Genomic DNA, 12,440 nt, shown 5'->3' with positions numbered 1-12,440 from the left:
CTCTGAAGAATGGTTATCTTGCAGTTTTGAGTCTATAACATGCAAAATCGTATTTGTTACTGCCTTTGAACATTTACTGTAGTAAAATGCCCCCAAAAATCCTATATTCAGTTCCTAAACCTTAGAAAAGAAACGGTGTACCATAATGGACGTTGTTAGAACTCATTATTCAAAATGGCCACCATCAAAGGATCTTCCGCTCATTTTGTGTCAATTTGGAGTTTAAAAATAGGTTTGGTTCGGTCTCTAAGAGGTTGCTATAATGGTCGGACAGTGTTACACTTGGCAGCCTGTGTGTCTGCGTGCATGTGTGTGACTGACTGCCTTTGCCAGTGTGTGTCTGGGACCTCTCTTGCCTATGAGAGAGACCCTCTGTGTTAAGGCATGGATGTGGAGACTTGAGGGCACTGCTCTGCTCCGCAACAAAGCCTTGCCCTGTTCCCATAGAGCTCTCTTAGTTAGCTCCTTTATCAGCGGCTGGACGACTGGCCCTCTCCTCTCCACAGGCTCACTCCATCTGGCTAACTGCCTGCCTGGCATCTGGAAAACAGAGGGGGATCTTTGAGTTTCTCCCTTGAGGCAATTTTCTCCTCTTTTTTTAATTCATCTAGGTCATTCATTCATTCATTCATTCATTCATTGGAGTTCATTCATTCTTCATTGCTGCAATTTTCCTCTCTTTTGGACTCTATCCATCCATCCATCCACCCATCCAGCCATCCATCCATCCATCCATTCATCCATCCATCCATCCATCCACCCATCCAGCCATCTATTGATTGATTGATTTGGTTAATTGATTTTCATTAATTTATTAATTAATTCCTTCCTTCATTCATTCATTGGGGTAATTATTGAACTAAGTTGATTGTGGAATAGCTTTGTAACTTGGGCTGCGTTCGACTTTTACTGACCCTGTGCAGTGGAACATCTGAGGAATTATTTTGCTGTATGGCAATGTGTAAACATGCAGTAGCAAATATATACAGTATCATACTGTGATGTACAATACAAATACATAAAGCTGTTACAATGGAAAGTTGCTCATTCTTGCGGGGCAATTATTGAGCTGACTGACCATGGACTACGGTAGGTTTGTGGTTATGCAAGGCTACACAGGAAGACCAAGGAGCTACCACTTCCTGTGTTTTTATGTGCCAACTCTGTTGTCAAGGGCCACTTGCTGTCTTGGCTTTGCATTATGGGTAGAGGGGAAATAGTTTGGTAATTGCTTTGTATCCTCAGGCGAAGAAAGAAACATGTTCCACTTGACTGAATCACAGTGAAAATGTGTATAAAAACACACATGCACACACACACACACACACACACACACACACACACACACACACACGGGACAATCTGCTTTGTGTGTAAAGACACGGCAGGTGGCTGGGGCTACACTTCCTCTCAAGCTAATTAAAGCAACACTACTTTTTTCAAACTCAAAATAAAGTCTCGTTCTTTTCTCCCCACAAGCTTGTTACAGGGTAAAAGGTGCTTTTGAATGTACTTTTCTTCCCTCCAACAGTACGTATGGAAGAGTGGACTGTCTGTGTAATTCAAAAGAAAGCCAATTGCGCCCTCCTGACTTGTGCTCCTAATTAAGGCGTACTGTATGCGTGAGTCAGGACACCCAGGAAAAAACAGGCCTCACTGTGCGTGCGTGCGTGCGTGCGTGCGTGCGTGCGTGTCGGGAAAGGGTTAGAGGTTGGTGACTTCATCCCAAAATGACGAATGTGTCAACTCTGTCAGTGGGGTATGACTCCTGCACGGGGTCATGCCTGTGTCTGGGTGCCCTCCCCCACACACACACACGTCCACACACACATACACACAGTCTGTCTCTCTTGCACACACACACACACACACACACACACACACACACACACACACACACCAACACACGCACACACACACACAAATGCACACACACACACACACACACACACACACACACACACACACACACACACACACACACACACACACACACACACACACAGTCTCTCGCTCACGCCCCCCCACACACACACACACACACACACACACACACACACACACACACACACACACATGCACAACCTCCCTCTGCTGCATAGGAATGCTTTGAGTCACTTGACACTTTCAAATTCAGCCTAGTGACTATGGCCTTAAAGACCTTGCCAGGCGGTCAACCCATACCCTGACTCTCGCCAGACCTGTGGTGCATTTCTCGAAACCATAGTTGCTAACTACATTAGCTACTTGGTTGTTTGCAATGCAATTTCCCATTGTCAACTACCCAAGTTGCTAACAGGCTAACACCTATGCTTTCGAGAAATGCACCCCTGTGTAGTTCCGCACAACTCCTCATACTCCACTGGTCGGCCGCACAATGGATTTGTTTACTGAAGGCATGGCTTTATAATATACCACTTGTCCACTGTCCTTGCCACCAAGAACTTCCTTCAGAACCGTTCTTAGATCAGATTCAATATGTGGTAGGCTCTATAGTTGTCACAAGCCGCCATTGCTATTGAAACAGCAAGCGCTTCGAGATCGGACATCTTCCCAAAAGACCAGGGGTGCATTTGTCGAAACCATAGTTGCTACCTCCGTAGGTTACTTTGTTGGTTTCAATGCAGTTTCTCATTGGCAACTACCAAAGTTGCTAACTGGGTGGCAACTATGCTTTCGAGAAACACAACCCGGACCTATGCGTGTAGCTCGTGGAGACCCTTCAAGCCCCTGTTACGAATGTGCTGTTACCAGAATGACGATGACCAAGTCCCTGTATAATGTTGACGTAGTGTAGGACTATGGTACTAAAGTCTTTTTTATGACTGACAGCATTGGACTGGTGGAACAACGTGCATTATGGGGCTATAACAATCTTTCTTTTTTTGTCTGGCCTAAACCAGCTCTCTACACAGACGCACAGTCGCACAGACGCGCAGACACGCTCTCTTTCTCCTGTTGTTTCATGGGCGGTCTAATATTTCAGGGCTATCAGCAGATTCCCCTACATGGAGAGTTGGAGACCAAACCAGTCTTTATATCTCTCTCTCTCTCTCTCTCTCTCTCTCTCTCTCTCTCTCTCTCTCTCTCTCTCGCTCTCTCGCTCTCTCTCTCTCTCTCTCGCTCTCTCTCTCTCTCTTGCTCTATCTGTTTCTCTCTGTCTCACTCTCGTTCTCTCTCTCGTGCGCTCTCTCTCTCACTCTCCCTCTCTCTCTCTCGCCCCCCACCCTCCCATAGACCTATCGCTCACATCGCAGATAAAATACAGAGCCGCAGACCTGCCGCCCAATGTAAGCATTCCAGACACGGGGGCTTAGTGCTGGCCATTGATGGCACGGCCTGTGCACACCACCACGACCATGACTCATTGGTGCGCTAAGTCAACCGCCCGCACGCTAGTAAAAACCCTCATGCAGTTGGCTTAGTCACGGTAAATCTGATGTACTGTGTGTGTTTTTTTAATCATGGTGTCGTAGAGAGGAACAGTATGTGGTACGCCTTTCCTTATGTCCAGCTCTTCTGTTTACGACATTGTTATGGAAGTGACACTCGTTTGTGTTGGCTTGGGATGTCAACCCACTTTTGTTGCTGCCTGTCACATTAGTTTATTGAAAGAAAACTTACATGAAGCTTCAAGTTCAAAAACCTTTGTTAAGTCAGCCACTCGCTCGCTAGTGAAAATCCGATGTACGTTTATACGTACTTTCACCCCCATCTGGAAGTGAGTGTGTGTGGTAAACTTTACACCTGGGAGTGTGGTGGAAGAGATAAAGCTGTGCCTGTGCATCTGTCTGTGCAGGTTTTTATAGCATACAGAAGATGACTTAGACATTGAAAAATAGTGTAGATCATGTAGAACTGTAGTCAGGCCTGTCAGAATCAGTCAAACCAGCTAAACAAACCAGGCAATTGTCAAGGGCCCCCAGATGGGGGTGGGGGGGGTGGGGGGGTGGGCTCTGGTCTTGACATCATCATCAGTTATGGTGTAGCCTACTTGTATTCAAGCGTCGGCAACTTTTGAGTGAGGAAAGACCTCCATAAATGCAATGACAGCGATACTGCTATCACAATCTCTCTTGAGGGGGTGCCCTCCCCAGCAGCTTGAGAAGGGAAAAGGGGGGCCCCAAGTCAGTCTTTGCCTAGGGCCCCCAACCACTTTGAAACGGCCCTTTTGAGGAGTTATTTGTCCCGGCTCCAAAAATCATTTAGTCCTCACAGCAGCCGGGTTTGTCAGTGGCTGGGTAGGCTGGCTTTTGACAGTGGCGCACACAGACACACACACACACACACACACACACACACACACACACACACACACACACACACACACACACACACACACACACACACACACACACACACACACACACACACACACACACACACACACACACACACACACACACACACGAGTGAGTGCTGCACTACTACTCCGCAGTGTTGCCTCGTTCTGTGTGTTCTGTTCAGCCAGTCAGCCTGCCAGGCCCCGATCTGCTCTACCTCCGATGGCTGTTTTTGGCCTTTGTTCATGTACAACACACACACACACACACACACACACACACACACACACACACACACACACACACACACACACACACACACACACACACACACACACTACAGTGCAGACAGGAATGCAGAAGCTGGAAGCTGCCAGGCTGCTTGCCTCCTACTATAACTGTGTGTGTGTGTCCCATCGTCTCCCTCCTTTTTTAGACTGGCACCTACTGTGTGTCTGTGTCTGTGCGTGTCTGTGTTTGTGCGTGCGTGTGTCCTTGTGTGTGTGTCCTGTGTCTTCCCTGGAGAATGAATGTTCTGGGGTGAGTGTGAGTGTGACTGTGTGTGTACCCCACTCTAGTGCCCCACTGATGGAGGACGGAAAGGAAATGCTTTCCTAAAGCACGGAGAATAGAGAAACACCAGAGCAATACGTCAGCTCTTGCTCTCCCTCTCTCCTTCTGTCTGTCTCTCTCCCTCCCTCTCTTTCTCTCTTTCTCTCTCTGAGCAATACGTCAGCTGGTTGGCATTGCCATTGCCAGTTGAACTTTTACCCCCAACGGGCGGACATGGCATTCACCCCCTCCCCGCCCTCATGCCCTCATGCCCACATGCCCACATGCCCAGCTCTGTTGTTCACACCATCGTCATGGTAGTGGCACTCACTTTTGTTGCCATAGCAACCCATTGTTATTGTTGTTGTTCTCACATTCATTTACTGGACAGATATCTTCAAAGTTTCCAAGATAAGTCCAGTTAGCCTACTAGCCAAAGACTTTAATTGTAAGGAACTGGACTTATTTTTGGACCTTGAAAGATGTTTCCTTCCTCATCCAAGCAGCATCATCAGTTATGGTCATTGTGGAAGGAAATGATGCTATTTGCTTTGGTTTCTAACAACTTAAAGGTGTGCTGAATAATATTTTAGTAGTTTATTCACAGAATTCATGCTACCCCTTCACAAATGTTACCTTTTTACGAATACTTTACTTAGCAGCATCACCATCATCAAATTCTGAGTATTCATTATGACTGGGAAAATTGCACTTTTCGTACATGAAAAGGGGGATCTTCTCCATTGTCCGCCATTTTGAATTTTCAGCAATTAGAAATTTTTAGATGCAAAATTTACTGTACTTTGGTCATCCTAGAGTGCAATTGTCTATCTTTACCACCACAAAGTTAACCTCTGATGGACAATTCTACTCTGTCAAGTATCTCTGTTTTACTTCTCCGTCTCCTTGTGTCTATACTTGACACAACTTTTTTGTCTTTGAATTCATGACAATATTCACACATATTCCCCGGAAGATGTTTTATAGTTATCTACTTATACTGTACTTTGTTGCTCTTCGCCCATTCAATTGTATTTCTAATCAAGGGCTGTTTGAAAGCAGAAGCTGTGGTTTTGTCAGAGCGACAGATTTAGATGCGGTCCCATCTTCAAGTGGCTGCATACTGTAGGCCAGCCCCAACGCTGATTTTCACATGGTTGGCTGGGATATCGAAACCAAGGTTTATATTACTGCCTGAGAGGGATACGGGAGGCATGTTCCCACTTGATGCACTACAGATGACGTCATGTGTAGACCTCAGTGGGTGTGGAAGTGGTGGGTGGTACTTGTGAAGGGGTGAGAAGCAAGAAGTCGGTTGAGTGATAATTACGGCTAAGTTAACCAACCGAATGTGATAATCCTGTAATGTGTAATCTGGTAATAAATGAACCAAGAGAATGTGATACTCCGGCCAATACATAGCCGGCAGGCATCATTTTAGTCTAGAAAAAAAAAAAACATTTTTGAATTGAACCAGCGTCTAGAATAGCCTCTCAAGACATTCCCACCTGTTGGAATTGAGATGACGTGTGGAGTGGAAGGGGATTGTTGGGGAAGAGGGTGGTGAGTCAGACTGGCTGACTCACTTGGACCTTGATATGATATGGCCTTCAGAGGAAAAAATATTGCATGGATAGACATGCAGACAGACCTTCATGCCCTTTAGGATCAATTATGAATATCTCTATTGTTCTGGCATTGCTTTATTGATGTGCTTGATTTATCTTAACCCGGGAATGAAACGGTAGCAGTTGCATAACAGGCCGGGAGAGATATACTGACTTATTAAAAATATAACACGGAAGAATGCTCACTGCTCATAAAATGCAGCATGTTGAAGCCTGTTGTACCCTCTAGTAGTCAACGGAACAGGTTTTATTGCAAGGGGGCAACTTGCTTTACATCAGATACTTGTTTTCCAGTAAGTTCTAACATGCAAGGCTTTAAGAGGCAGAACTGTAGTCCTAAAAGCAGGCAGAAGACTTGCGTTATATGGCTACATGGGAGATTTGGTAATAGACAGTGATACATTCTGAATCATTTTGATAATCTCCAGTGTAAAACTATTTCGTGCCTTATGCCCTATATACAGACAGAAAGGTCATTACTGCAGGCATTACAGAGTAGCTTGCATAGAAATATATATAAAACATGTATCCTTCAATGGCTTAGAGCAGTGGTTCCCAACCTATGGGTCGGGACCCACCTTATGGGTCGCCAAAGATCCACAGGGGGTCGCGGAGCCCTCTTGATTTTAAGGGTTTTCATTTTAAATATATACTATAGCCCATGTTGAATAAAAGACAAAACATTTAACTAATAAATGCATAGAAGCAACAAATTGTAAGTGCTACATTAAACATTTATTCTATATTTGGCCAAAGACGAATTGAGCGATAAAATAACTAAAATTAGTTTTCGCAGGAAACAGAGGGCATCTTGTGACTCCGTCTCATGCGGGTGCTCGCGTGGGTGGGTCTCCAAAGCTTGCAATAGTAAAAACATGGGTCCCTGAAGAAAAAGGTTGGGAACCACTGGCTTAGACTACTTCAATGACCTACAAAGCGTCATTTCTCTTTACCCAACACCTCATTGGTGATCAATTTAATGAATTGGTCATTCATTAAAATGAACATTTTGTCATAGTAATATTATTGTAGTCAGTGTGTCCTGTAAAACTAGTCATCATTAGATTGCTGCGCTTGTTATATATGCAAAGGTCATGCATGCAATTCATGCAACACATTTGCATAGTATACAAACATTATTTACAGTGCCTTACAAATGTGCAGTACGTGCCATCTCATTTTATGACCAACAACGCAAATGTGTCATGCTTCTGTCACCTTAACGTGTCGACCACGTTGCTACTTTCTTGGAATGTGTGAGTCATATGGTGTTTGCTTGGTGTTTGCTTGGCCTTGAGTCTTGTCATATCGTACCATGAAAGCCAAAGAACAGTCTTCCGTTGTGTACTCCTGTTTTATACTGTGAAATAGGTTTTAAATGGAGCAGTTTCTATCAAGGCACAATTTGTGTGTGTGTGTGTGTGTGTGTGTGTGTGTGTGTGTGTGTGTGTGTGTGTGTGTGTGTGTGTGTGTGTGTGTGTGTGTGTGTGTGTGTGTGTGTGTGTGCGTGTGTGCGTGTGTGCGTGTGTGCGTGTGTGCGTGTGTGCGTGCGTGCGTGCGTGCGTGCGTGCGTGCGTGCGTGCCTGCCTGTCTGCCTGTCTGCCTGTCTGCCTGTCTGCCTGTCTGTGTGTCTGTGTGTCTGTGTCTGTGTCTGAACTGTGTGTGTCAGATTCTTAGAAATCAAATACTCTGCACTCTCAAAGGGCATTTTGTTTATTAAGATTCTTGTCGACTATATCAATGAAGGGGACTGAATTCCTAAAGTGTGCGCGCGCTTGCGTCTGTGTGTCTGTATCTGCGTCTGTATGAACTATGTGTGTCAGATTCTTAAAAATGAAACACTCTGCACTTTCAAAGGGCATTTTGTTTATCAAGATTATTGTTGATTACATCAGTTAAGAGGACTGAGTTCCTAATGCGTGTGTGCATGTGTGTGTGTGCGTGCGTGTGTGCGTCTGAACTATATGTGTCACATTATTAAAAATAAGATTCTCCACACTTTCAAAGGGCATTTTGTTGTATCAAGATTCTTGCCGATGACATCAATGAAGGGGACTGTGTTGCTATCATGTGTGCGTGTGTGCGTGCGTGTGTGTATGTGTGTGCGCGTGCGTGCGTGTGTGTGTATGTGTGTGTGTGAGAGAGAGAGAGAGAGAAGGGGGCTGGTCTTGACAATGTGCCTCTGTGTTGCTGGCTGCTGTAATGCACAGGGCCTCCTCCTCCTCTTCTTTTATAGATATGACATTTGAGTCAGGACGGCAACAAGGGTGTCGTTACCAGGCAGACAAACCAACGCTGTGAGCTCACCCTGGCAAGCCTGAGTCATGGCAGACCAGGGGGGGTTGTGTGTGTGTGCGTGTGCGTCAGGAACGGAAGGAATGGAGGGTGGCTGCCTGTATCTGGCTTGGGGGAGAGAAGAGGAAAGGATGTGTGAGTGTTTGTGTGTGTGCGTATGCGTGTATAAGAATGCGTGGGGATATACAGTGTACTGTGTGTGTGTGAGGGTGTTGAATGGGTTTGGTGGCAGGCAGGAGGATGGCTGGTTCTTCTCAATGATCCTCAGGACAGTATGGGCCGGAATAGCGCCTCAGATCAGCTGTTTACACAGCATAGCGCTGTCCAGACCCCCACTGCTACCATTAGTGAACTCAGATCAGCTATTTACACAGCGCAGCGTTATCCAGACTCCAGACCGTTAGTGAACTCTGCAACAGTCCTATCGCCCCCTATAGACAGCTGAATCCTGCACTGGGCTACTATCCTCTCTGCTCATCACCCCCGCTCCCCAAGCATGCACGCACGCACGCACACACTCACGCAGGCACGCACGCAGGCACGCAGGCACGCAGGCAGGCAGGCAGGCACGCACGCACCACCCCCATTGATGAACTCCGCTACAGTCCCATGCATCGCCCCCAATGACTGACCTTGACCCAATGACTACTTTCTCCCATCCCCCCCATACAGCACACCACAACATATCACACCACCATCCCCTTAGCGAAATCAACAATGGTTTCACGTACTGTACCCCTATAGCTGAACTCTCTACGACCTTTTTTCCCAATATAAACCTACAGTACATGCACTGGTGGCTTTTGCACTGTACGATAATGTTTTATGAATCATAATATTTTTTTATTAGTGTGCTGACCTGTTTGCTTTAATTTGTGTTTTTGCAGGTGGGTAAGGAGACCGTGCAGACCACAGAGGACCAGATTATGAAAAGGGACATGCCCCCTGCATTCATCAAGTAAGGCTTACGTGCACACACACACACACACACACACACACACACACACACACACACACACACACACACACACACACACACACACACACACACACACACACACACACACACACACAGAAGAGGCCAGCTCCCCTGCTATCACTTTGCAGCCGTGCCTCCCTGTCCCTTTATAGGGGAGTAGAGGACGGCTCAGGGATACTGCACCACAATACAGGAGAGGGAAATATGAGAGGAGCCGGGAAACAATACAGAAATGCACTTTCTCTTGTGTGAAGTGTGAAACACACACACACACACACACACACACACACACACACACACACACACACACACACACACACACACACACACACACACACACACACACACACACACACACACACACACACACAGACACAAATATGCACACACGCACACCAAAGCACATGCACACACACACACACATACCTCTATCAATATCCAACGTTCATCCACCATGAACATCTTTCATCCATTCATCAACTAGAACACACATAAACTGCACTACTCTGAACACACCCTCATTCTCACCAACGTTCACAGTAACTCCTCTCTCTCTCTCTCTCTCTCTCTCTCTCTCTCTCTCTCTCTCTCTCTCTCTCTCTCTCTCTCTCTCTCTCTCTCTCTCTCACTCCTCTGTGGTCACTACGGTCACCTCGTCCTCAGTCCAGCTAAAGGTCAGATATGGCATGTGAAGTGCCTTGCTCGGGCCCATTGTGGTTGCTTTATAGATACCCAGTCCTGGCTACCCACAGTGGCTAGCTGCCTGTTCAGGTTGCAGCATAAATACGGAACCTGCTTTCTAAATACTGTTATCCAAAGTGCTTTTGTTGTAAGCGACTGGAATTTGCAAACAATTTCAACTGAAGTCCAGACAGTTGTTTGCAACTAAACGCTTTGGATAACAAGATTGACTGGAGTGAATGATAATTTTCACAGACGTTTCTGTTCTCTTGCTGGATGGCTATTGAAGATGCAAAGCAACACGATGCTTTGTCCTTGCTGCTGAGGATGCATCCTCCAGAGTCCTATTGAAGCTGCATTTTAAATACTGTTTGTTAACAGTACGGTATGAACATTAATGAACATTAAAATGACCTTTCCCTGGCCTGCCCACTGGCTTTTGAGAGTGCACTGTGATCTTCAGGTCCAGTTCAGGCTGCCAATGCTGAGTCTGCATGATAATCAATACTGTGACCTTGGCTAGCTGGCTAGCTGCTGAGGATGCTGTACAACAACTGGACACTGCCTGAGAAGTTGCCATCAATACTGGACTCTTGCCTCGCGAGGTTACATTGTAAGTAATGAGTTCAGATGGTACTGTAAATACTGTACCCCTGGTTGGCTGTTGTTCAGGTTGCATTTTAAATACTGTACCCTGGTTGGCTGCTGTCTAGAATGCATTGCATTGCCTTCCGTTGCATTTTGAATATTGTACCCTGGGTTGGCTGCTGTCTAGATTCCATTTAAATACTGTGCCCTGGTTGGCCGCTTTTTAGATTCAATTTTAAATACTCTGCCCTGGTAGGCTGTTTAGGTTGCATTGCATTGCATTTAATACATTCCATTGCATTTTACACGGTGTACCCTTGTTGGCTGCAGCTGCTGTTTTGGATTACATTTTATATACTGTATCTTGGGTGGCTGTTGAAGTTGGTAAAAATATGGACCCTGTATGTAATGGTCCCGCTTGATGTAGTAGGGCTGTGAATACTGTGCCCCGGCCAGATGTTTGAATTGCATGGCCTCTGATCAGGCACCATGGGTCCTTGTTTCAGGTGCACCTAGTTGGATGGCTGTTTGAAAAGCATCATGAACACTGGGTCTTGTTCTGCATTGAATTGTACTCTACTGCCTTGCTGCTCTGTCCAAGTATCGACGGTCCTGTAACTGTTGGTTGAGTGGATGCTCCATGGGGTTTTGATGAGCATCACTAAGTCTGACTTTAGGGGGTGAAAGCGTGAAAGAAAAGTGAAAGCCCATTGGGACACTCCAACTCCATTGTCATTGTGACACAGCACACAAGTGAACACTGCACACTGCGCACAACAAAATTGCATTTATGCCTCACCCGTGCAAGGGGGCAGCCCTCAGTGGCGCCCCATGGGGAGCAGTGCGGTGGGACGGTACCATGCTCAGGGTACCTTAGTCATGGAGGAGGATGGGGGAGAGCACTGGTTGATTACTCCCCCCACCAACCTGGCGGGTCGGGAGTCGAACCGGCAACCTCTGGGATGCAAGTCTGACGCCCTAACCGCTCACCCATGACTGCCCATAATGTGTACTGAATGAAATCAGCGGTACCATAGGCGTCTACTGGTATTTTCCCCTGGGGACCCTGTTTTGAACCCAAGCTGGGTCATTTCCCAAGCCCACTGTTAGATTTTCCTGTCTCTCTAACCCCCCTCATTTTGCTGTCAAATAAAGACAAATAGGCCTTAGACATGCTGTAAAGAAAGACAAACCTGTAACTGTTGCGGTCATCATTCGTGGGCTACTGAGTATCCTATTAGCCTATAAGTGCAGTATATCTGATATCTGCTCACAAAATTATCTCGAGTTCTAGTGTCTTTCTAGCCATCTTTACTGTTTCTAGAGCCATTTACTACTCTGCTCTGATTAGGATGCGTTGTAAATATATGTCATCAATGTAATAAAGAAGTCGAGTGATCTCCTGTACACAGCAGCAGGCACTGCTCTTCTCCA

General features: G+C 46.1%; 1 protein-coding gene across 1 annotated transcript in view; it reads left to right on the top strand.

Moving 5' to 3' along the window:
• The window catches only part of LOC134467805 (vinculin), a 75,692-nt gene that overhangs the window by 11,534 nt on the left and 51,718 nt on the right, over positions 1–12,440 (top strand). The window contains exon 2 of the mRNA XM_063221742.1: positions 9,646–9,716. Within this exon, the coding sequence (XP_063077812.1) occupies positions 9,646–9,716 (71 nt within the window). The remainder of the gene's footprint in view (positions 1–9,645; positions 9,717–12,440) is intronic.

Source organism: Engraulis encrasicolus, chromosome 17, assembly GCF_034702125.1.
Source record: "Engraulis encrasicolus isolate BLACKSEA-1 chromosome 17, IST_EnEncr_1.0, whole genome shotgun sequence".
Taxonomy (NCBI): Eukaryota; Metazoa; Chordata; class Actinopteri; order Clupeiformes; family Engraulidae; genus Engraulis; species Engraulis encrasicolus.
This window is presented reverse-complemented; position numbering and strand designations above follow the sequence as displayed.